The 26,611-nt window shown below is 36.2% G+C and overlaps 1 protein-coding gene, 1 long non-coding RNA gene and 1 pseudogene across 4 annotated transcripts; 1 reads left to right on the plus strand and 2 right to left on the minus strand.

Annotated features, from left to right (window-relative positions):
• Window positions 1-460: 460 nt before the first annotated feature.
• On the minus strand, window positions 461-23,888 carry LOC111430213. Its single transcript, XR_002708299.1, has 3 exons — window positions 23,877-23,888; window positions 16,241-16,246; window positions 461-631 (listed from the first exon to the last, which is right to left on the minus strand). It is a non-coding gene; the product is annotated as an uncharacterized LOC111430213 (long non-coding RNA).
• On the minus strand, window positions 510-3,559 carry LOC111430204 (annotated as a pseudogene).
• On the plus strand, window positions 23,707-26,047 carry LOC111430208 (cytochrome b5-like). Of its 3 annotated transcripts, none has more exons than XM_023066374.1 (4): window positions 23,726-24,037; window positions 24,157-24,285; window positions 25,448-25,514; window positions 25,626-26,047. In XM_023066374.1, the coding sequence occupies exons 2-4, from the start codon at window positions 24,199-24,201 to the stop codon at window positions 25,874-25,876; spliced, it is 405 nt and encodes a 134-aa protein (XP_022922142.1). In that variant the 5' UTR covers window positions 23,726-24,037; window positions 24,157-24,198; the 3' UTR covers window positions 25,877-26,047. The 3 variants fall into 3 exon arrangements, with proteins under 3 accessions (XP_022922140.1, XP_022922142.1, XP_022922141.1); XM_023066373.1 differs by having other exon boundaries at window positions 23,731-24,037; window positions 24,193-24,285; XM_023066372.1 differs by lacking the exon at window positions 25,448-25,514 and having other exon boundaries at window positions 23,707-24,037; window positions 24,193-24,285.
• The last annotated feature ends 564 nt before the right edge of the window (window positions 26,048-26,611 follow it).

The following is a 26,611-nucleotide window of genomic DNA, read 5'->3' on the forward strand; positions in this document are numbered from 1 at the left end:
GATAGGCTGAGTCTCGAGCTGTGTGTGTGTGAGAGTCATGTAAATCTATCAATATTGAGAATTCTAAATGTTAATCTAATTTTTTTACTTAATATTTAAAATTTGTGACTAGAGAGTATTAATTTTAAGAGAGAGACTCACCAATAAAAAAAAAAACTATTTTTTCCAAAATTTGGTAAAATGTTCAAAAGCTGGTCAACAAATTGGAAAACTAAGCAAATACATACGCAAATAACATTAGAAACAAAATTGTCGTATGAATGGATGAATCAAAGATTCGACCAACTTAATTTATTCTATTTTACATATACATTCTTATAGAAAAGTCACGAGTGGTTTGAGAATCTTATTCAAAGTCCAAATTGTTGTGTGGAATATTAAAAAAATCACACATTTTTGTTCCTCAATTCCAAAGGGAACAAGAAACAAGCAATAACCTATGAGACAGAGCCAAAAGCCAAGAATCAAACAAACAGATAACCTTAGATTCACAAACTTCCATTTCATATTATGCTTTTAACTCAATCAAATTCGAAGATGACCCAGTTCCATACAAAAACTATCGAACGGGTTAAGCCACGGTTTGATTTAAGCAACTTCTTAGATTTGAGACAAACCCTTTGAATTAAACCTGTGCTAGTTAATACGAGTCGGGAGAATCATTGATGATGTCAGGGATTTCATGAATCTCGAGTATCGGATTGTATATTCAAGATTTGGGAGACGACAAGCTTGGAGAGTTCACTTAGCAGCAGATTGAACCTTATACTCACCAGCTTCCCTGTGTCCTTCCCCCCACCCTGATGAGTTAGAGCTCAATCCAGTGTATTCGCTTGCAGCAACCTTTGTCTTTGTGGATGTAGCAAGAACCTTTTCCAAATCTGACTGTGACATTGGCCTTGGCTCCTAAAAACCGACATGTTATGTGAAGGTCAGTAACATTCCATGCCCTACTCATAAATAGTGAACGACCTCTTATTCGATCGCAATATAGAGACCCGAAACTTCGTCACAAAGACAGTACATAAACCCCTGTACCCTCAGACCCCATGTAAGTGAACTTTCATAATAATATCAATCAATCAAAAAGCTTCATTTTAAGAAATCAGATTGTCTAGCTATCATGTTGCTAGCAGATCCTCAAAGGAATACTTTCATGAGTCACTTTCCTTTTCACCGTCCGTTATCTCTACAAGACAATAATACGCAGTAGATGAACATGTCATAACACAATATACCTATCTTGGCTCTGCAAAGATGAAAACACAGGACATGTGTGAGATTCCACATTGGTTGGAGAGAGAAACAAAACATTTTTCATGAGGGTGTGAAAACCTCTTTCTAACAGACGCGTTTTAAAAATGATATCAAAGCTAGACACCAGGTAGTGGGCTTGAGTCGTGACAAATGGTATCAAAATTAGACACCGGACAATGTGCCAACGAGGACGCTGAGCTCTGAAAGGGGGTGTAGATACTGGGCGGTGTGCTAGGGAGGACACTAGGCCCCAAAGAGGGTGAACACCGAGGGGTGTACCAAGGAGGACGTTGAGCCCTGAATAGGTGGACACCAGACAGTGTGCCAGGAAGGAGTTGGCCTCAAAGGTGTGGGAGGGGGGGTAGATAGTGATATCTCACATCGATTAGAGAGAGGAACGAGTGCCAGCGAGAATGCTGGGACCTGAAGGAGAGTGGATTGTGAGATCCCACATTGGTTGGAGAGGGGAACAAAACATTCTTTATAAGAGTATGGAAACCTCACACTAACCGACACATTTTTAAAACCTTGAAAGGAATCTCAAAAGGAAAAATACAAAGAAGACAATACATGATCCATTCAAATATCTCAACGCCAGCAGAGAGAACAAAGAACTAAACAAATGGGAAGGAAAGAGACGAGGTGACGAGGTGATAAAAGTACTCACAGAAGATTGTTTCCCCTTCTTCTCTTCATCAAGAAGATCCCTGACAGGAAAATAAGCAGCTTTCTTGCATAGTTCAAGAATATCCGAACCCGTGTACCCCTCACACAACCTTGCCACACACTCATAGTCTATATTGCTTTCAACCCGCTCACCCTTCAAAATCACCTTTAATATCTCTGCTCTTTCCCTCCGGTCAGGTATTCCAATCTCAAAAGCTTGTGGAAGACGCCGAAGTATAGCTTCGTCCAGTTCGGACGGGCGATTCGTAGCAGCAAGAACCATCACACGAGCAGTCTCTATAAGAATAGATATGACATATCAAAACCAAAGAGCTGCTATTATGAATAAAGAACCAGAAAAGAAGTACAAAATAGGCCAACTATGACTAACGATCTGTGGTAAATCCATCCCATAAGGCCATGAACTCGGTCTTCATGTTCGTCATTGCTTCATGATCTGTAGTTCGTCGCTGACCCAGAAAACTATCGACTTCATCGATGAATATAATAGCAGGCTGGAGCTTATAAGCCAAGCTAAACACAGCAGCCACTGAAAAGTCATGTCAGGCAACAACCAATCAAGCATAAATAGTTGATAAAGAACCCCAGAAAAGCATCAACAAGTCCCTAGACTAACCTAGCTTTTGAGCATCGCCAAACCATTTGCTCATCAGATTTGAAATTCTGACATTAATGAAAACAGCACCAGACTCCTTTGCAATAGCTTTTGCTAGCATTGTTTTCCCAGTACCAGGAGGTCCATACAACAGAACTCCTTTCTGGGGACCAAGAAGCTTCCCAGTTGAAAATAACTCAGGCCTCTTTAGTGGAAGTATCACCAATTCAATTAAAGCTTGCTTGATTCTCTCCAGGCCTCCAATGGAGTTAAATTCCACATCAATGTGATCAGGGTTTATAACATCACAGGCAATCACATCCTGGTTAAAATGTAAGTAAGCAACGAGTAAAACAAGAACAAGAGCGGTTAGAAATCACGAATCTCCACAATGGTATGATATTGTCACTTTGAACATAAGCTCTCGTGCTTTGCTTTTGGTTTCCTCAAAATGGCTCATTCCAATAGAGATAGCACTTGCCACTAAATTAGTCAAGGTGGGACTCCCTCCCAACCATCCTCTTAATTAGTCAATGTGGGACTCCCTCCCAACCATCCTCAACAAGAACAGAGGGGCAAACCCAATTGAATTCAACTCACAGATTTCTCAAATTGGAAACCCACATAACCAAATTCATAAAACTTCACAGGAATACAAGAGCATAGATAGATTGTTAACAAAAAGTAAAGAGGCGTGAAAATAAAAGACCTCGTAAGGGTTAGTCTGGATGAGAGGGCGGCCCAAGCGTTTGGCAATCTCCTTCTTGTGCTCAAGAGCCTTCTTGGAGGCCTCACGGTTGGGATCGAGGTGGCGTAGGCCAACGAAGAGAACCAAGCAGCTCAAGGCGGCGCTGGCTGCGTAGAGAACCAATTCCTGCACGAACCTCGTCTCGGACGATCTGCTCCTCATAAGAACTGGTGAAACAGGGAGTGGGCGCTCCCAAATCAGTTACCAGAAAAATGGGATTGAGATTCCCAATGCCCAAAAGGGAAGAAGAAATTGATTGAGGTGCGCCTGGAGAAGAAGGAAAAAGTCACCCATTATACTTAAATACGTAGACATAGTTACATCATTTTCCTAACTCACTATTTTTGAATGGATTACTCTATACTCTGTTTATGTAATTGATAATAGTATTATTGGTTGTCTTACACTAAGAAATTGTTCCTGAATTGAGCTTGAACACTTATTTAGTGCTTGCCGTCTTCGCTTTTTTTGTACAAAAGATCATAATTAATTGTACATTTGACATATCTTAAGATCTATTGAGCTGCAAAAGAGGCTTCTTTGCACTTTGCATATACTAATTAATTACTCCAACTCCATTTTCAAATCCGTTTGGTTGGTTCATGTAGATCTCCCCGTCCAACTCTCCATGCAAGAAAGCATTCTTCATATCCATCTGCCATAATTTCCATTCTTTATTTACCGCAAGTGATGGAGGAACTTGTAAGACAGTGATCTTCGCCATTGGACTAAATGTTTCATTATAGTCTAGATCATATTGTTGAGAGAACCCTAAAACTATAGTCCGAGCCTTGTATGTCTGAGTGATCCATCGAGAGTACACTTTATTTTGTAAATCAACTTGCAAATGATGGATTTGACATCTCCTAGTCTTAGTCTTGGTCTTGGTCCTAGTTTCCATGCTCCAAGGCTATAATTTCTTTATCCATTGCCTGTTGGCTCTTCATACTTCTTTGGCTCAACTTTGTCTTCTATAATAGCTTTATTGACGTACTTTGGATTTGACTTTTGGATTCTTTTTTATCGTCTAAGTTGTTGAGGCGCCATTTTCTTTTCACCGAGTTTACTTGATTGAATCACCTCTTGCTCACTAACATTAATGTCACTCAAATCTCTAGGCACATAAGCACTTAACGAATGTGTATAGTTTGCTCCTCCATCTTCTGTGGAAGAATTTCTTCAATGTTGTCCAACCACGGTAATAGTTCCTTCTTTGAGGGTCACCCCACTTCATTACACCACTCTGATCATCAATCGTGTGGTTTGAGTATCTTGAATCAATGTTCCAATCATCCTCGTAGTCGATATGTTCTCTCATCATCGCCATGAGTGTTAGCTCGTCTTCTTTTGTCACATATTGCCTTTGCATCCCATTCCTCCTACATCTCCATGTTGGAGGATGCCACATTGTTTTCGACAAATTTTTTTCCTGGAACAAGAATCCCTAGACACATGGTCATTCTTTTTGCAATTGTAGCAAATACCTTCAAATCTCTTCCCCTGAGAACTTTGGTTGTCGTTCTTCTAAGTTCTCGCAGGTTGTATAGCTCCTTATGACTTCTTCCTTTGTCACCATTTTTGTATCCACGTTTGGTAGACGACTTATTGTTGTTCTAACTTTCACTTGTGTAAGTGTTTCTTCTTCCCCCTCTCATGTGATGCCTCCCATTTGTTTAGACATGACTTCTACGCTGACTGACAAATTTTCAAACTTTACAATTGATGGTTGAGCGGGTCATCCTTATACAATAATAACAAAGCTTCTATATTCTGGTCGCAATCCGTGGATAATGATCCTCTTCATTCGAGCTTCTCCAATGGCGAACTTTGGGTCTGGTTTAGTAATCTCTCGACAATTGGATTTGACCTTGTGGAAGTATTGAGCAATTGTCATGTCACATTGTGAAATTGATAACAACTCGTTCTCCAGAAGTTGTAGCCTTGTATCGTTCTTCTTTGAAAACAGTATCACGAATGTGTCTCATGCTTCTTTTGGTGTCTTGTCATCCCAAATATGCTCTAACTCTCTTCTTCGATTGTGGTTTTCAAGGCAAACGTAGCTTTGAATGCTTTGATTCTCCATTAGCGCAAGGCGCCATTAGAATCCTCCTTTGGTAGCGTAGTTTCACTTCCGTCAACGACCCCCCAAAGGTCCTGTCCTTGTAAATAAGACATCATGCATGTTGCCCACGAGTTGTAGTTGTTGTTATTGAGTTTCTTGATTCCTCCAACAATTTAGAAATCACCTATCGTGTTAACTATACCTTGGTAATGCCAAATAAACTCCTTCGACACACAACTTGCAGAATCACAGACTACTCATGACATAAAAGAAACTCACTCACTAATAATATCAAGAAATCGTTTTTGACATGGAAGATCAGACAAATTTGCAACCACGGAGCATACTAAGAATCCCAAGAGAGATCAGACAACCTTCACTAACCTCGCTCTGATACTAAATTGTTGAATACAACTCTTTGTGAGAAACACTCGCACTTTTTTTTTAACACCAATCGGAAAGAGATTACAAGACACTCTATAGAAACTACTGCACTCTATGTTTTGTATTTCTTTGGGTAAGACTCGGGTTTTGGATATCAAACCCATGTGTTGTTTTTAGTTTTTAAAATAGATTCTCGAAAAAAAATATTTACCATATAACACCTAACAAAAATTATTTGATTCTCATCCATCTTATTTCCAAACATCCTATTCAATGGCATCTAAAATGAAACATTGAAACAAACAACAGGTTAGTTGCTTTAAGCTTGTCCTTAAAACTTATCTGGAAATTAATCTATCAATGACAAACTTTATTTTATTTTTATAAATATGGTTCAATTACATTTATAGTAAGTGACAATACATTAAAATTAACAATATACTAAATTATCATATTGTTATAAGTTAACATAAAAACATGATTATATTTGCTTAAATCATTTCGACGGTAACATATATTAACATAATAAATAATTTATTTGCTTTATACATGCACACTATTTTAAAAAAATGTTATATAAATCAAACGGCAAGAAAACACCTAAAAACTACTGATTGAAATTCAATGCAACCTATCGACCACTAATTTATAATTCAAAGCGTTCTACTGCCCTATCATACCCTATTCTAGCTTCTATGATCTTTTCAACAATCACCGTCATCCATGTATGGGAGCTTTACCTTTATGTGAAAAATACGAGGGTAGCACATGACTTGAGTATTTTATGAAAAACTAAGTCGCCCCACTATTGGGGTTATATACATTCACATAAAACACGAGTGAGATCTATCTTTTAAAAACCTAACATGACCCTACTCTTTCTAGTTCTGAGTAGGATTGGATGCATGGTACTTTTCCATACACGATCCACGTATGCACACGTGGACTCACTAGGTGGGCTCGTATATGTACCCCTAGGTCTGACTTGGTCAGACACAACGCATTACATGTCTCCGGATGCCACAGAAAAGGAAAGACCCGCATGATATCATGGCGAACATAAATATGGAACGTACGCGTCCATACTATCATAACATAATTGGGAGTATCCCGATGCACATGAGCATACATGCATGAGGTCCCATAATTTTCATTCACACCATAACATTTATTTCATTTCTTTTTTTGTTATTCTATAACATATTTCATATATGCATCATGTATACTTGACATTTCATCACATAACTTTACAGGTAAGAAATAACACATATACGTGGCATACATCACATGACAATATAAAGAACTCATAAGCATTACACAATTAATATGGTACATGCAGAAGCCACAGCATATACAAAATCATACATCATTCAATGAGCTAACTCCAACAGTAAGTTCACTTACTTGATTGACCTTGGCCGAACTCTAATTATTTGGTAGTCTCCTCGAATCTATATTCCAACGCCTAATTATCGCCTATATGAATTCATATGACATATTTAGAGTCTAATAATATCTTAACCTAGCAAAGCATGATGATTAATTCCAATATAAGTCCTAAAGCTAATTAAATTTGGGTAAATAGGAGTCTTACTCACCTCAAATGCCTTAAATAATGTCAAAAATGGCAGGTTGAAAACCTAGAAAACGATATATTATTTGTATACCGAGTCGCCTAAGCTGAGAAGCCGAGTCGTCAAGTCGTCAAGTCGAGCCATCAAGCCGAGCCAAACCAAATCATGAAGCCGAGCCAAGAATATGCGTGGCTTGAAGCTGGTCAACCCTCATTTTTTCCCGTTCGTTTTCGACGATTCTGACGTCATTTCTTCACACTTCTGCTGGGGTTCGTCCTTTGGAGGTTTGTGCAACAATTCCACGACACTCTTATATTCCTAAATTCCCAACAACCTCTTCGAAAATACAAAACTCCTTCCTTTGTGTTACCTCTCTCGGTTTGTTCGTTTCGCCTCTCGATGTGTGAAATAGAATGCATAATGGAAATACTTTAAGTATGTGATGGAAGGCGTGAGAGGGAAGAGTTTCTTTTAAGTAGGGGATATGTTAAGAATATTTAGTACTAAATTATAGTTTATCATTTATATCATATTTGATATTTTATTATAAGGCAAATATCTCAGAAGTATCTTTCTATTCATTGTTATTTCCATTTATTATTCTTCTATATCCATGTAATTTATTTGATTATAAATAAGATAACTTTCACACCATTTAGGTGCGATGGATTAAGCAAAAATTCTCATGGTATCAGAGCCCTTTCGATTTAGCAACCCCGATCCTTTTTTTTCAATAGCTTCTAAAATCCTCTACTGTTCTTCCCTCCACTACCACTGCTGGCTTTGACGTCGCAGGGGCAGTCGCCATGGCTGCCACATGCGGAATCGATTGATTACTCTTCGGCTCCACCCTTTTGACCTCCAAATCACCCTTCACCATATTCTGTACATAAAACCTCACCTTTTCCAACGCAATCGATTTTCCCTTAACCAACATAGTCTCTTTCATTTTCTTCCCATTCTTCTCAATCTTCCCTTCATCCTTCACAGAAACCCTAACCTAAACCTATCGACCTTCTGTAGAGATTTACCTCTGAAATTTGGGCGTTGCACTAGCCTCTTCGCCAACCAAGTCGCCCCCCCCTTCTTGTAATGACCCAAAATTTTGAAGGTCTCGAGCCACGGATCGTTACTCAAGAATGTCGAAATAAGAAAAATGCGTAAAATTTAAAATATTTAAACACGTGCATGTAAATTGAAATTTAATTAAAGTAGTAATGAAAATTTTGTTTTTATAACGAAAAGAGAAAAGACCACTAAGATACAACATCTTTCGGACAACTATTTGAAATACGTGAAAGGCTGGATTTAAAGGTAGGTACAAAGAAACTCGACTCAAATGTGTTGGAACTCTCTATAGCCAACAGCCCCGTGTGCCTTCACCTCGACCGCTACATCGATTTCCACCTGAAAAGAAAGTTGGAGTAGCAGGGATGAGTATATAAAATATACTCAGTAAGCAGCTTGCTGATAGTTCGTATTTCGTTATTAAGTCTTATTAATCTTGTTCCCACGTTCGGTATCTTATTCTCTCATCGGGATTCATTCCCCCGTATAGACTTCTTCCTACGTTACTCCCTGAGATTTCTCATTCCACTCTCTTGGTTCACGGTCCTATTTGGACCTCTAGCCCTCGGAATATTCTTAGGTCCTCTAGGTCTCCTAGTTAGTCACTTTTGCTAGCCACTCTGATCACCGTCATCATATCTCAAGCACTCGAGGCGCGACCTCGATGTTCATGGTTCATGCATTCTAAGACTCGACCAACTCTCAAGTGTACCACTGTAGACCCCTGCCACTCGTGACAGGTTCACTTAAAAGAAACTAACTGGCAAACTTCCTGTAAGTCCCCACAAGGTACCATCAACAATCAAATGGCTAGTTCTATGGTTACGCGGACCCCTGACAATCGAGTCAGGTTTACGGTTAGAGGTTAGTTGGCAAACCCCTAAACGTCCCCGCTTAACCGCTAATATCATATACATGAACAGTAATCCTCGACCAACTCTAATGTACCAACGTGGATCCCTGTCTCTCATGACAGGTTCACTTAAAGGAAACTAACTGACAAACTTCCTATAAGTCCCCACAAGGTACCATCATCAATCAAATGGCCAGTTCTATGGTTACGCGGACCCCTGACAATCGAGTCAGGTTTACGGTTAAAGGTTAGTTGGCGAACCCCTAAACGTCCCCGCTTAACCGCTAATATCATATACATGAACAGTAATCCTCGACCAACTCTAATGTACCAACGTGGATCCCTGTCTCTCATGACAGGTTCACTTAAAGGAAACTAACTGACAAACTTCCTATAAGTCCCCACAAGGTACCATCATCAATCAAATGGCCAGTTCTATGGTTACGCGGACCCCTGACAATCGAGTCAGGTTTACGGTTACAGGTTAGTTGGCGAACCCCTAAACGTCCCCGCTTAACCGCTAATATCATATACATGAACAGTAATCCTCGACCAACTCTAATGTACCAACGTGGACCCCTGTCTCTCGTGACAGGTTCACTTAAAGGAAACTAACTGGCAAACTTCCTATAAGTCCCCACAAGGTACCATCATCAATCAAATGGCCAGTTCTATGGTTACGCGGACCCCTGACAATCGAGTCAGGTTTACGGTTAAAGGTTAGTTGGCGAACCCCTAAACGTCCCCGCTTAACCGCTAATATCATATACATGAACAGTAATCCTCGACCAACTCTAATGTACCAACGTGGACCCCTGTCTCTCGTGACAGGTTCACTTAAAGGAAACTAACTGGCAAACTTCCTATAAGTCCCCACAAGGTACCATCAACAATCAAATGGTCAATTCTATGGTTACGCGGACCTCTGACAATCAAGTCAGGTTTACGGTTAGAGGTTGGTTGGCGAACCCCTAAACGTCCCCGCTTAACCGCTAATACTGTAGCATATGTGACGGAGGCATAATATAATGATCTAATCATGGAAAGCTAATCATGAATCTCAGTTCATACGGTAGTGCATACGCGTTTCAGCAAACATACACAACCACAATCAACATGTGTCCTCTCATCTCATTCTATGCTCAAACTTCTAAAACATACTTCTTATATCATACTTTCATGCATACTACGAGCGTAGCTAGATTCAAGGTTCCGTGGTGCCACCTACCTGAAAAGCGTGACACTTTATGTTCGGACTTGCGTCTTTAGTCCAAAATTTGCCAAACTTCTCGGATAATTCCTCTGCATCCTCGTCGTCGCTTCATCCTCTGGTTCGCTTCCGACGCCCACGATCCTCCTCAAATCTCGTAGATCGTCCTCCCGCAAACACATAACAACTTTGCGTTCTTCCTTCGTTCAACTTCCCTCCTCGGTGTGTATCCATCCGAAGTCGACCGCCGAACACCCGTGGATCTAAAGCTCAAGTGTCTCCGGCGAGCATGGGTTGGGTTTCAGTCCCCTACCTCCGGCGGTGCCTTCTCCTTTCGACAAATGGCCAGCCACACCTTCAGCCCCCTTCTCACCCCTTCCATTCTCGCAGGTCTCAGATGAGGGAGGGGAGATGAGAGATGGGAGATGAGGGATGGGATGTTGGAGTGTCTGCCGACTGCCCTATCATTTCCTTCTTTTCTCTCTCTCTCTCTTTTTTTTTTTTTAATTTTGTTTTATTCTATTTTATTTATTTATTTAGGGTATTACACTTCTAGCCAAAATTGGCTTATTTGTCCAGTCTTCCCCTTCAACATTGTCTTGGTCCCTTGGTCTAGGTTTCTTCCTTCAACTTCTTGGGTTAGGAACATTATTACCGGAGCCAAAGCAGCATCGTTGCTAAGCGACGATCCCTCTTCATGGGTTAAGCATATTCTCACTGAAGCCAAGGCAACATCGCTGCTGAGCGGCGATCCTTTTGCAGTTTTCGATGGCCAAGAAATTGTTTCTCTACGCCTCCTCCGAACCAGGTTGTTGATATCTTTACGAAAAGTATTTCTCGACTTCTCTTTGAATTTTTCCGATCCAAACTTCACATTCGTTCAAATCCAACGCTCATCTTGCAGGGGTATTAAGGATATTTAGTACTAAATTATAATCTACCATATATATCATATTTGATATTTTATTATAAGACAAATATAACCCTAAACCGTAAACCCTAGATATTTGCCTTCTTCCCAGGGTATCTTTACATTTATTGTTATTTCCATTTATTACTCTTTCCATATCATAGTAATTTATTTGACTATAAATAAGATAAGTTTCGCATCATTTAGGTGTGGTGGATTAAGCAAACATTCTCAGGATGGTTTCAATTGCGCCATTAAAGCCTCGATTTTTGGCAAAGTTCATTATTATTATTATTATTTAAATCAAACCGTTACATATAAAATATAATTACGTTGATAAAACAAATTTTGTACCAAACTATAATTATGAAAAATTCATAAGGATTATATTCATAAATATAATTTGTCATATAATACTCAACTCTATATATAATGGAAGTATTAATAATTAATTAATGAAAATTAATCTATTAAAGAGTTTAGTTCATGAGTTGTATGAATGGAAGCTTAAACTTATCCATATGATCCCTTTATTAGTTCTTAATTAATACTAAGATCATAAATTCAAAATACTAAACTCATAAATTTATTTGAAATTTTTTAAGTAAAAATTTAATATATTTAATATATTTAATAGAAAAGAGAAGGATATTATATGATATTATAATATTGTACCATCATTTCCAAATTACAAGACATAAACAAAGCTTATAATGATATTATATGATAAAATTGAGTATTCAATAATTTAATCTAGCTTATGCTGATGCAAAAGGACATGATTTTGATTGTTAGAAATAGTTTAAGCTGTAAGTAACCCTTTCTTATGATCATATCTATCTAAATAAAGTAATATGCATATGAAAAATGTCCAAAGTTATGTAGAAAAAAACATAAAATTTTTTGTCAAGTTTTAATAAATAAAAAAATAAAAAAATCGGAGTCACAACTGCTTAAGTCGAAGGCACGTAAAGGAATTGCACTCCGCTCGAGAGATATAATATGAAATGTCATGATACACTACGATATAATTATGTTAGGTCATGTTATATTATGACATACTATGATATGTTTTGAGATAAGAAGATTTATGATGCACAACCCTTAATATATGATTTAAAGGTTATACTATGAATGAAATGATTTTGTAAGGTTTTACATATGTATATTACTGAGTATAATATGTGAGAAAGGAATAGAGGTTGTGCATAATTCAATTACAATGGAAAATGTTGGGACCTTATACATAAATGTATGTTCACGTGCATCGGGATACTTTCTCTTTTGATGAGTACGGACGAGTACACTATAAAATTGAAATGATATGTTTATCATGATGCTACGATGATCGTTATTTCTTCTGGGTGTTTGGCAAAAACACCAGAGACGCTAGCTCGACCAGCAGGCTCATGCTCGCACATGTGGGTCGTGTGTAGAAAAGTAAATACACATTCAATTTGCCCGGATGGAAAAGCCGCCTAAGAAAAGACATTTTAAATGATAGGTCTCATTCATGCATGTTGCATGTGTTTGCATTGTCTAACTAGAGTCACTTAGTATTTCTTAAAATACTCAAATCTTGTACTATTCTTATATTTCAGGTGAAGACAAGACACCCATATATGGTTGACAACATCGTCGCGTTGAAGATCATGGAACTTGTGTTTGGATAGTTTCATTTTATTTTCGTAGATCTTAGGTTAGATTAGGAAATTAGTCTTAGTCTTCTCTTTGATTTATTTATGATTCACATGAGTTATTTCATTGTTTTGTTTTAAAGCTTTTAATGCAAATATATTAGTCCATGACATCATTTTGTGAATGATTTTAAATGAACATTTTCGCATAGAGAGGTATCGTCAGGCATATGGTAGCAACTCTATTTCAATAGGAAATTAGGTGTTACTAATCTACAAACATAAGGCATATGGGACACCATCGAGCATGGTGACGAAGTTGGAGAGCATAAGGATAGGATGACTCTTGCTGCCATCTGCAAAGACAGTGTGGGAGACATTGCGAATAATGCATATGGGTGTGGAACATGTCAAGAAAGCAAAGATGCAGATCTTGAAGAGCAATTTTTTGGCTTTCTGCATGAAGGACGGTGAGTCGTAGATGACTTTGTCAAGAAGTTGACAACAATCGTCACTAGCATTCATTCGTTAGGCAGCATGAAGGAGATTTCAATAGTCAAGAAGTTCTTTCGAGTCATCCTCAAGATTCATGCAAATGGTTACTTCCATCGAACAATTCTATAACCTCAAGAACATGTCGATTGAGGAGGCCATTGGTTGTCTTAAGGCCCATGAGGAGAGACCTAGTGGCAGGAATGTCATCTACCGAAAAATAACATTACGCTTGCAAGCCTATTAATTATTATTATTATTTTTTTTTTTTTACATTATTCTAAAAAGATAAAATACTAGTTCATTTCAAAAGATTAAATTTTTATAATTTTATATTTAATAAAGTCTTACCCCATTGAAAAATATGTAATAATGTATTTCATTTTATTATTATTATTATTATTATTATTTTGTAAAAACTAGATTTGAGATAACTACTCATCCCGGTGTACGAGAATTGATCAGTGTACGAGAGTTGATCAGTTTTATATGAATTATAGGATCCTTGATTTTTCGATATTTGTTGTGATTGACAATAAAGATTACTTGTTAGCATGGATGATGACACATATTTCATGTTGTGTTTCGCATTGGGAATAAGTGATAAGTGCCGTTGTGTTCCCATGGGCCCACCACCGCATTTTTTGACTGATTCGGTTTGCTCTTGAACCCCACGGAGTTAAGACTCCTCCCATTAAAAAAGCTTGAATTTGGCCATTTTTCACGATCCCATTGAACCCAAAAAGTTTTTTTGCACCGCCTTCGTCATTGCTTCTATCTTGGTTGGTCCATAATAATTCTGCATTTAATACCCACATGAACCACAAAAGTTACCTCATACAACTAGAACTCACATTTAAAATTTTTGTGTACAATAGACCTTTTATGTATAAACAGACTTTAAGATTTGGTTTCAGATTGGGTCACGTGGTACACCTATAACTCAACACACCTCTTGGTTTAGTCGGCTTAAACGGCTAAAAAATCGCTCTTGTGGCTTGGTAAAGGAAAAAATAGTCATTTTTCACTGTTTCGATTATCTCGTAGCTAAAATTGGCCTTGTTTAAGGCAAATAAGATCCATATAAGGAAAAATTTCTCGATTTAAGTTCAACTGAGTTAAGAAGTATTAGATTATTAACGAAACAGGATGAATATTCTAATAGGAAACGACAACTAGTGGTAATTTGGAGTAATTTTGAGGAACGAGAGCGAACATACTCGAATTAGGAAGAACGCTGGCTAAAGCCAACCAAGTAAGTGACCCTACCGTCTTTTGGTTATAATAGTGTGATGTATGATGACATGTGCTCATGGCTTCGCACGTGTCATAGGTTCGTATATGCAAACTATTATGAAACGTTATGTATATGCTATGAGATGTGATCGTTATGTTATATTTGATGAATTGATATGTTTATGATATGATATGTTGAAGACATGTTCGGGACATGTTATGTGACTGTTATGATATATGATATGTTTATGTGCATGACGTGGATTGTTATGTCTGAAAGCATGAAAATGTTATGATATGATATATGTGCATCATGAATAATATGATATGATTGATATGCAAAACGACAAACTAACATGAAATACAACCCCGACAAGCATAAAAGAAACGATAAATTATATGAAATGAAGAAGACACTAGTGGGGTTGTAAACGATAATGAACATGGAAAAATGTTGGGACCTCATACATCGGGAGATACCTTTATTCCTTCTTGATAGTACAGACGCATATGCTACGAGGCATACAAGGCAAGGGAACGATCATTATGTTAATCCTAATGATTTCGTGACGGTCGCTATTCCTAACGGGTGTTTGACATCAACAGCTACTAGAGAATGCTCGCCCGACTAGAAAGGAGCCCAGAAGGTGTGCAAACTGACTGGTGGGTCCATGCTTGCACGTGTGGACCATGTGTAGGAAAATTAAGCACACATCAAAGTTACACGTTAGAATAGCCGATGTAGGAAAATAGACTATTATGATAGATTCCATTCATTAAATTGTATGTGTTCGCATTTAACCTCGATAGAGGGTCGCTTACTGAATATTTCTTAAAATACTCAAGTCACGTGCTACTCTATTATTTCAAATAAAGGCAAGACTCTTTTGTATAGCTAACAATGACATCGCAACTACGAAACTGTAGCACATACTTAGGGTAGTTTCGTAATTTAAATTTAGTAGACTATACGTTAGTGCATTTTCATTTAGCAGTATATAGGTTAGTATAGAGTATTTTACTTTATGTTATTTTTTTTATTAATTCAATTTGTATTATTTTATTTCAAAAAGACTTAGAAGTGACATTAAGGACAATATGAAGTTTTATTATTTATTATAAAGTTTAAATAAAGGTTCAAGTGAGAAATTCTATATTAAATGTTCATAATATATACATAATAGCGGTATTGAATTAAGTAGAAAATTTAAGACATGCGTTCGAAGAATACAATACGTGGAAATGCCCACATGGCTATGACCTTGTTGGGGAGAAGAAAGCTCCCGAGGAAAAAAGAGCGGACGGGTAGAAGCGGTCTATTTATATTTTCTTTAATTTAATATAAATATTCTAAATTTGAATGATTATCCAACTCCCCAACTTGAAGCTAGGACAACATAAAACTCCCCCAAAAGTAGGGAGATGACAGACTTGAAGAAAAAGGAGAACGATAATTGAATATATGTCCCCATTTACGTACGTCCTGACACTCTTGTTCTACGACGCCTGTGGAATAAAACAAAACACACGCATCTTTTTTTACCATTATCTGTTCCCACAAATAAAAATTGGCAAAATACCAACACTTAAAATTTCACAATGCAATTTTATACAAATATGTTGTACATATATCTTCGTAATTTTGGGCTATTTATGTAAAATTTAAAATTTTGATTGTTACACCAGGTGGACACAAAAATTGTTGAGGTTTAAAAATGTGTCACCAAAACCATAGAAACGGGACTTCCAGCTCCCCATCCCAATGTCCCTGTTCATTAACATAGCGTAGACCTCAAACGCAGTAACAGCAAGCATAGCACAGGCCAGGGCGGATATGTAAACTTTCCTCTCCAACCCACCACAGTCTTCTTGGTTTCTGGGCTCCAAGACAAGGGTGCGTTCCCTCAAGATGACGTTGAGCGTGGAATGAGTCCGGAACATCATAGTGACAGCCTGGAGGAAGATGAATAAGTAGAGAGCGGTGGCAGAAAGGCTCAAACCCACAACAATCCACCAAGGAACACAGTTGTGGGAGGAGGAAGTGAGAGAGACGGCAAACAAAAAGCACCTCTCCCATATGAGATACCCCAAAGCTATGTTGCGGGCTTGCCTCTCCAACTCACCAAGCCTCGATTCTTCTTCATTAGCAGCGGCATTCAACGCCTCAACACGCCTCAACACTCCTCGATTCTTCTTCATTAGCAGCCCTTAATCTGTTCAATTTGGGGGAAGCTTGACCGATTATATATAGCCACATAGGACCACAAAACTTTAATTCCAAAATACGTTATATATATATATATCTATACAATGTATTTTGGAATTAAAGTTGTGTGTTTAAAATAATAATAATAAAATCAGTAAATGAGAAATACAAAAAAAAAGATGCAGCCACGAGATGAATCGAACGTTTATACAAAGGTAACGAAAAATCCATTTGTTTGAATCTTTAAGACTCGATCATTTTTTTTTGCATATTGCGTAATAAGCCATGAATATGGCTTGTTGACTTTATAGTAAAGAAGTCTATAAAGTTGTAGAAGGAATCAAGATGAAATACATTTTGGACGGTTTGGAATACATAGACTTTATAGTAAAGAAGTCTATAAAGTTGTAGAAGGTATCCTACTTGGACGGTTTGGAACTAGTCGGATAATGCATTTTCTGATTGTTCCAAGGCGACTTCTTGATTTTAATTTCCATAGTAAAATTCTACTCTTAGCTTGATTGAAAGGATTGTATAATGTATGATGACGCACGCCTTGTAACTCCTACACGCGTCACAAATTATGATTGTTATATTATGTTGTATTATGTTATGTTATACTATGTTATTTTATGTTATGTTATACTATGTTGGATCATGCTATGTTATGTCATGTTATGGTATGCGATGTCATGCTATGTTATGTTATATTATGATAAGCTATGGCATGTTACATAAAATTGTTATGAGATTGATATTTTATATGTTATGTCATGTTATGGTATGCGATGTCATGCTATGTTATGTTATATTATGATAAGCTATGGCATGTTACATAAAATTGTTATGAGATTGATATTTTATAACGCATAAACTTCCATAAACTATGCCACAAAAGTTATGCTATGTATGAAAGAATGGAGGTGCAATTTACAAACTTAATTATGTTATAAAAGAATAGAAGGTATGCCATGATAATAAACTACGAGGACCTCAGGCATATTTGTGTGTCTTGTGCATCAGAACACTTTTTCATTATGATAAGTATAGACGCACATTACAACTTATAATTTATAACATTTAATGTTTACCATGATATTATTGAAAGGAATGAACTCATCATCCACGTAGCGGAAGCATTAGGAACCGTTTTGATTTTATTATGAATTAAAAGAAAAGCAATAAATACGAGAGTAAGAACTCTACCTTTGTAGAAACTCTAGCTTGCAAGAAGTTCTTCAAGATTCTACAAGATCTTTCTTGCTATGACTCGAACACAAGACCAAGGCTTGTGGGAGCCTCTTGAAAGAAAATCTCAAAGATATTGGAGAAGAAGAAAGAGTTTCGAGCATTGTCTAGAAATGTAATTTCATTCTCAAAAAAAAAAAAAAAAAAAAAAGAGAAATTAATGTGTTTGAGGGTCCTATTTATAGGGACTCTTAAAAAAATCTTTGACAAATAATATATTTGTCTATTTAATATATTAGGATATAATACCTTTTACAAATCATGGTCAGATATTTGGTAGATATTATAAGATATCATAATATATATTTAATGTATCAAAATATAATTTAATTTTTAATTTTTAATTGTATCAAATGCAATAAATATATATTTTTTTTTAATATATCTAATATATTAAATATTAATTTCTACCTTTCAGATTAATATATTTTTCTCTATTTATATTTAATATATCTAATATATTAAATATTAATTTCAACCCTTTAAATTAAATATATTTTTTCTATTTATTTAATATATCTAATATATTAAATATTAAATTGATATTTCAAATTAAATTTATTTTTTCTTTTATATTTAATATATCAAATATATTAAATATCAATTTGAACACTTAAAATGAGATATATTAAATATTATTTTAGACATTTTAAATTAAATTTATTTTTTCTTTTATATTTAATATATCAAATATGAATACTTCAAATTTTCTTTCAAATAAATTGAAGCGTTATTATGAGCTAGCGAGGGGACTTTATGGACCTACAGATTATAAACTCTAATGATATAAAATTAATTAATTAAACTCTTTAATTAATCAATTTTCATTCATTAACTCTAGGTCACTCTACAATAGACTTAGAGTTGCACTCTTATGCACTATAGGACAAGTTATGTCCATTGATATAACCATTACAAGCAAGTCCATCCTTCACGAGTTGTTCATAATCCAGTAGAGTCAAAAGTTCATTTTAGCCTATAATTACATCTTTCACCTTAAGTACCACTGATTCTCTAATGAACAATTTGTCTATGATCCAATTATAAACCAAGTCCCTCTCGGGCTGATGAGAGGGTGGGACCCATTGTTAAAGTCCCGAAATCAATACTTAAACAACAACTATCTACTTTCCTTATATGGAAAGGAGTGAATTCCATCCCATGATATTATGTTCCAACTCCCTATTTGGTCAAGTCCCCAAAATAGTAGGCATGTTGAATGGGCTAAAAGAGTCATTCTCACCCATGTAAATTAAAGTACAAGCCCTCGTGCATAACTTACTAAGATTGAGTCGCATATGATCATCATGTGAAATATTAATCTTCTCATTTAACATATTTATAAAGAGATATTAAATATTTCTTAGTCTAGTCTTATACAAACTCATTGTCTAGGATACCCCCACTTACATGTCTCACATGAATGATTTGGATCAAATCATTTGTAACGATTACAATGTGGGTCGTTTCAATAGTGTTACCCGGACAAAGTACCCAATCTTATCCATATACTATAGACTCTTTAGGTTATTACTTGAACACGATACTCTTGTATGTCAACCACATATTATTGAAGATTATATTAATAATCTTGGATTTTCATACCATGGATAATAATTAAATTACGAATAAAATAATAAAAATTATGGTTAAAAACTAAATAATTAATTACGAGGCTTTAGGGCATAAATCCCAACAGTTATGCAGGTCTTTTCCCTCCGTGGTGTTCGACAAGAGCCCACGAGTGTTAGCTCGACGAGCCAAGCCTAGGGGTGTGCGAGCTCATCTGGTGGGTCCATGCATGTATAGAGAAGTACTACACATCCAACCTTGCTCGGACAAGAAAGTTGTCTAAGGTCATGTTATGATACGTCCTAATCCCAATAGTGAGATTACTTACTGAGTATTTCTTAAGATACTCAAATCATGTACTACTCTTACATAAGTAAAGGTAAGACACTCGTGTATGGTTGATGGCGTCACGATGAAGGTCATAGGACCAATGTTAGGGTAGTTGCATTTGTTGGCTTTTTGGCCCTTAATCTCAAATTAATTAAAATTAATTAATTAATTAACTAATGTTTTGACGATAACAAACCTACATTCAATTATTAATAATTCTCAGTATTTTGTGCACAGTGTAAGGTTGGGAATAACGATTTCAACGTCTTTTTTAGTTCACTTAAATTAGAGCTAAAACGAAGAAATTTGAGTCGAAAAACAAGATACCCGACGTGATGATGTGGCGGTAAAAGTGACATTATGGACCAATCTAAGTATGACATTCTCATAATAAAAATGAATTTAAAATGTTTTAATATTTGGTAGAGTAACAAAGGTTGAGTTTTCAATTACTTTTGAATTGAAATAAAATTATTTGAATTATAAAAATAAACCGTTACTCAAATTATTTTCATTAATATTTTTTTTTATTATATTATTACATTTATATATATATATATATATATATATATATATATATATATATATATAATGGATTTAAAATGTTTTAATATTTATTTAAAATATATTATTTTTCGTGGTGGTTGTAGTGGTCTGTATCAATTTCTATTTTTACCAATTGCTCACTATTTAAACTCATCACTCCTCCATAGTTGTAGGAACACGACACAATTTTTTCAATCTAAATTTTTCTAAAGCTTTCATTGTTGCTCTCTACCGCTTCCAAGTTTATTTCTTGTTCATATTAAGAGATGTTTAGCTTCCAAGTTTATTTCTTGTCTTAAGAGATGTTTATTGTATTGTGAGAAATAGTTGTGAGTAATCAAAATTGTAAATCTACTCTTTTATAGAGTTGTAGTGTGTTCTTAAGAGATTTAGATAATTGTACCGGTTTGATCCTAAGCCGTGGAAATGATTGAGTTTGCTCCTAAACTCGTAAAAAGAGCTGTGTACTGGTTTGATCCTGAGTTATATTCAGACAATTGTACTGGTTTGATTCTGAGCCGTGGAAATGATTGAATTTGCTCCTGAACTCGTAAAAAGAGCTGTGTACCGGTTTGATTCTGAGCTGTATTCAGACAATTGTACTGGTTTGATCCTGAGCCGTGGAAAGGAATGAATTTGCCCTTGAACTCTAAAAAGAGTTGTGTACCGGTTTGATCCAGAGTCATGGAAAGAATTGAGTTTGCTCCTAAACTCGTAAAAAGAGCTGTATACCGGTTTGATCTTGAGCCATGAAAAGAATTGAGTTTGCTCCTGAACTCGTAAAAAGAGCTGTGTATCGGTTTGATCCTGAGCCGTAGAAAGAATTGAGTTTGCTCCTAAACTCGTAAAAAGAGCTATATGCTGGTTTGATCCTGAGTCGTGGAAAGGATTGAGTTTGTTCTTAAACTCGTAAAAAGAGCGTTGTAGCGGTTGGGCTGTGATTCGAGGAAAGAGTTAGAAAAGTTTATTCAAATTATCAAGAGGCGCTTGGAGAATGGAGTAGAGTTTAACCGAACCACTATAAAACAACCCTCTCCTATTTAAGTTCTAAAATGTTATTAAGTTAGCATGTTCTAAGTTTCATTTATAATTGTTCACCTAATTTATTGTATTAATTATTAATTATTAATTATCGTATTCTATTTACCTTTTTAAAAAAAAGATGGATAATTAGAAAAATTTAATCAGTTTAAATTATTTTATTATTGAAACTCTGTGTTGATGTACATTTCACATTTATTTTCTACTATTTTTTTAAAGTTAATTCGTTTATGAACTATTTTAAATGAGTGTTTTTGTACTTAATAACCATATCATGCATGTAGTAGCGGTTCTATTTGAATAGACAAATAGGTTTCCAATTTTTTTCATCATATGTGTTAAGAATTATGAACCTCTACAATGATATGATATTGTTTATTTTGAGCATAAGCTCTCATGACTTTACTTTTCGTTCCCAAAAGACTTTATATCAATGTAGATGTATTCCTCTACTTATAAACTCATGATCACTCCTTAATTCGCCGATATGGGACTCCTCTCCCAACAATCTTCAACAATATGTTTGGGAGGAAAACCCGAAAAGAGCTAGCGATCAAATAGGGCAAATGAAGAGTTGTCGTTAACAATTCGATCATTTTCTAGATGTTGAAAACTTGATTGTTCAATTTTGAAAACTATAGATTAATTCCAAATCTTTTGTGAACATAATGGTAATTATCCTATCAGGCATGACTATCATAGACAATAGTTATAGCTATTCGTGAGAGCTAGGGACAAAAAACGAGATGAAGTCGAGTTCATTCTTCAATTTCTTTTTGTATATAAACTCCTCTTATTATTTAAACGTCTATTTAACTAAAACATGACATAATGATAATACACACATAATTCAATTGATTAAAAACGTGCACGTCATGTAAGAGATTTTAGGTTAAATGGGTCCATTTGGTTGCCAATTTAGTTGATAAATTACTTTCATATGGTTAGGCCTAAAATATCATTTTTATCATCTTACACGTGATGGGTATTCAACTTTAAGAAGATAGAGAAGGAAAGGATAAGAAAGAAATGATAAATTTTCACAAAATGTTCATATATGTGACGTTAAATGTTGTTATACGGGGACGATTAGGGATTTGTCAACGAACTCTTAATTGTGACCTCTACACGATCATCGAGGGTCTGGATGATATTATAGAACTGACTATAATTTATGTGTACTCTGTCGAGACTATTATGGGGTTTGCTAGTTAATTTTCTTTTAGCGAACCTGTCAGATCGACAAGGGTCTTTGAAGTACTTTTACGAGTTGTTTGAGCCCTAAAATGCACAAACCCATTAGAACTCTGAAAGCGCATTGTGGCATTATGGATGCAGTTTAGAGAGTTTCCAACTACTCCCTAATCGTGAACTTGTTTGGATAACAGCGAGAGACCACATAGGTAGAGGATATTGGCTTGACCGAGGGTCGCAATATTTTTTATGTTGCTTACATTATGGGGACTATCGGGGGGAATGCCAACTAAACTCTTTTAGAGATTACGAGAACAGTGTCCACAACGATATGATAAGAATTATGGGTTAGAATATAGATGTCAAGGTTGCGCCTCGAGAGCCTACTGACAATAGGTCTATGATAATGATGACGAGGTTCACAAGAATGACGACAACGAACGAAACAAGAACCCTTAGAGCCCCCAATATTTTCGTGCACGCTTCCTCCGTCTTCTCCTCCGGTCACTATTCAATCTCCATGGGTTGTTGCCCGACCACCACTCATCATTCAAATATTCATCGTCTTTCAAAATCGCATTTTTCTAATTGTTGAGATCCTGATTGTTTAATTTTGGAATCTAGATACTAATTTCAAACCTCTCGTCCTAGACAATAGTAGTTGCTATTGGTAAGAACGAGGGGAGAAAAACGAGATAATTGGAATCTAAAACTAAATGATGAGATTTAAAAATTTAAAATTAGAATCTAAAACTAAATTAAAAGAAAAATAAATGGATTCATTTCGTATTTAGGCGATAATCAAAGAAAAAGAAAGGAAGAGATTATAATTTTTTTCTTTTGGTCCAGAGAGACAATCAAATTAGATACGTCAAGGAACAAAACACGATCACTGATCGTTAGGGCAGAAAAGTTTGAATTACATTACCCACTTGTTTTGAAGTTTCCGAGGGATTTTTCCATTGGGAAATCGCCCATGGATTCAAAATCCGCACTACCTTTTCACCTTTTGACTTCGTAATTTACTTCTTGTAATTCGAGGGGATTTTTGCCGCACTTTCCGTTGTTCTTTCATTGTTATTATAAAATGATTTTTGATGCCGAATCAGGAACTAATCTGCACTCGGGCTTTGCCGCAAACAACAGGGATCCGAACAATTCGTTGCCTCGTCAACCCTTTTCCCTCTGTAAGTGTGCTTGTTTCTTAGCGCCGACCCACTTCGGTTTCTTATCTAGACTTGGTTTCTGTATTTTCGTTTCGTTTTTTTATATGAAGTTTCAAGTTCTTGGCGTCTGCTCTTTGTAGGGTTTGTGAATCTCGATTGTTTCTTGATTTTTGTAGTGTTAAATGGCTTCGGATCCGAAGGTTCATCTGTTCGAAGAAGTGGCAAAGCACAACAAAACCAAAGATTGTTGGCTTGTAATCTCTGGGAAGGTTGGATTGGATCTCTCTTAGTTGATTGTTCGTATCATTTTTATTTAGCACAGATTATCAGTTCTGCTATAATTTCTGGATATTTCTCTTTTGATTGGTAAGAAAAGCATATGGATATGGCTAATGTTCTTAACTCTTGCTAACTCAGTGTGCCCATTGGATATCTGCTACAAGAGTCTGATATAGATGCCTTAGCTTTGGGGTTTCATTGTTTTGTATGCACTTTCACACATTTCTGTTTCAGATTCTCAAATTCAAATATCTTCTCCCGTTTTCTTCATTGCTTATGTTCATACGCGAGATTCCATATATGCTTTTAATATAGAAGATAATTTAGTCTCATTTCTTTCTGTTCTGTTTCTATTATCTGGATTTGTTTGTATGACTGAATTACATGTTTATGTAGTGTCTTAATGTTTCTGTGCCATAGTCATCTCAAATGGGGAAATAATGGTGGAGAGCTGTTAGGATGTTTATATTATAGTGTGTGAAAGGCTATATAAAGGACTGAAATTGAGCAAATGATTTATTGTGAGATTCCTCGTTGGTTGGAGAGGAGAACGAAACATTCTTTATAAGGGTGTGGAAACCTCTACCTAATAGATGCGTTTTGAAATCGCGAGGCTGACGGCGATACGTAATGGGACGAAGTGGACAATATCAGTTAGCGGTGGACTTAGGCTGTTACAAATGGTATCAAAGCCAGACACCGAGCGGTGTGCCAACAAGGACGTTGGGCTCTCAAGAGGGTGGATTGTGAGATCCCATGTTGGTTAGAGAGGAGAACGAAAGATTTCTTATAAGAGTGTGGAAACCTCTCCCTAACAGACGCGTTTTAAAATCTTGAGGTTGACAGTGATCCATAATGAGCCAAAGCGGACAATATGAGTTAGTGGTGGGCTTGGACTATTACAAATGATATCAAAGCCAGACACTGAGGAGTGTGCTAGCGAGGACACTGGCCCCCAAAGGGGGTGGAATTTGAGATCCCACATTGGTTGGAGAGGAGGACGAAACATTCCTTATAAGGGTGTGAAAACCTCTCCCTAACAGACACGTTTTAAAATCGTGAGGCCAAAACAGACAATATCAGTTAGCGAGTTAGCGGTGGGCAGATAAGATATCTTTTCTGATGTTTGATTGCCTGTGGCCTTGGCTTTAGGTTTATGATGTAACTCCTTTCATGGAGGATCATCCTGGAGGCGATGAAGTATTGTTAGCAGCAACTGGTAATCCTCTGAGTTCCCTTACAACAAACACTAGATTTCGTTTCCTTGAGTTCTCGTGCAAATGACGATTGCGATGATACGATAACAGTTACTGATTCGAATGTTTTGCAGGAAAAGATGCTACGAACGATTTCGAAGATGTTGGGCACAGCGACTCGGCAAGAGAAATGATGGACAAATATTACATTGGAGAAATCGATCCATCAACAGTTCCTTTGAGGAAGATTTACATTCCATCACAACAAACACAGTACAATCCAGATAAGACAGCTGAGTTTGTGATTAAAATCTTGCAGATTTTGGTTCCCATATTTATTTTGGGTTTGGCATTTGCTGTTCGTCACTACACCAAGAATGAATGAATAAGTGAATGAATAAAGCCTCTAGAGGGTAAACTGCTTATTCATAATGATTATGTTTGGTTTGTGTTTTCATGTGGAGGGTTGGTCGTAGACTAGAGTTGTCTGGATCATATCTTATATTCTACTTAATAATAAGTTAGCTAAGTGCTATGTTCTTGTTTTCTTTTTCAATTTTGCATCTCGAAGTTGTATCAAAATGCGGATAACTATTTGTAACCTTAAAACGATAAGGAATCACTTCAAGGGAAGGTGAGATTTTGATTACCTTGTTGTTCGAATATCTCAACATAAGAACACTTGTTTGAGATTCGAATCACTCCAGAGCAAGATTGTTCCTGTCAAGTTTGAATGATTCTAAACATGCAACTTAAACGATATAGAATTGTAAAGAAACTTAGCCCAAAAAAGCACAAATGTTCTTTTTACTACGTTTTTTCAAGCTACTTTACAAATATGACATACATGACTTTTTATAGCCTCAAAATAAAACCTTTCACCTTCCCTAAGATATTCCAAGAGTAGTAACTTTCATATTTTATGACCATAATTTACTACGTAAATGTAACCTTTAGAGCTCTCGATTATCATTATCCACCCAAAATTTGTAATGGTTTTAGATGGTAATCTATGTTTGAATGTTTCAATAGGCAACAAGAAGCAAGTTGTCACTAATGCATTGACCACTTTCAAGCCTTTCGTGAATAAATTTTTTATCCTTATTTTTGCATATTCGTC

The sequence above is a fragment of the Cucurbita moschata genome, unplaced genomic scaffold, assembly GCF_002738365.1.
Source record: "Cucurbita moschata cultivar Rifu unplaced genomic scaffold, Cmos_1.0 Cmo_Scf00033, whole genome shotgun sequence".
Lineage (NCBI taxonomy): Eukaryota > Viridiplantae > Streptophyta > Magnoliopsida > Cucurbitales > Cucurbitaceae > Cucurbita > Cucurbita moschata.

What these genes read in the sequence shown, in the direction of transcription:
- LOC111430208 (XM_023066372.1), top strand. Translation starts at nt 23,938, where the DNA reads ATGATTTTTGATGCCGAATCAGGAACTAATCTGCACTCGGGCTTTGCC. An exon ending in TCGTCAACCCTTTTCCCTCT is followed by an intron (nt 24,038 to 24,192) that starts GTAAGTGTGCTT and finishes TGATTTTTGTAG; the next exon opens with TGTTAAATGGCTTCGGATCC. An exon ending in GGCTTGTAATCTCTGGGAAG is followed by an intron (nt 24,286 to 25,625) that starts GTTGGATTGGAT and finishes AATGTTTTGCAG; the next exon opens with GAAAAGATGCTACGAACGAT.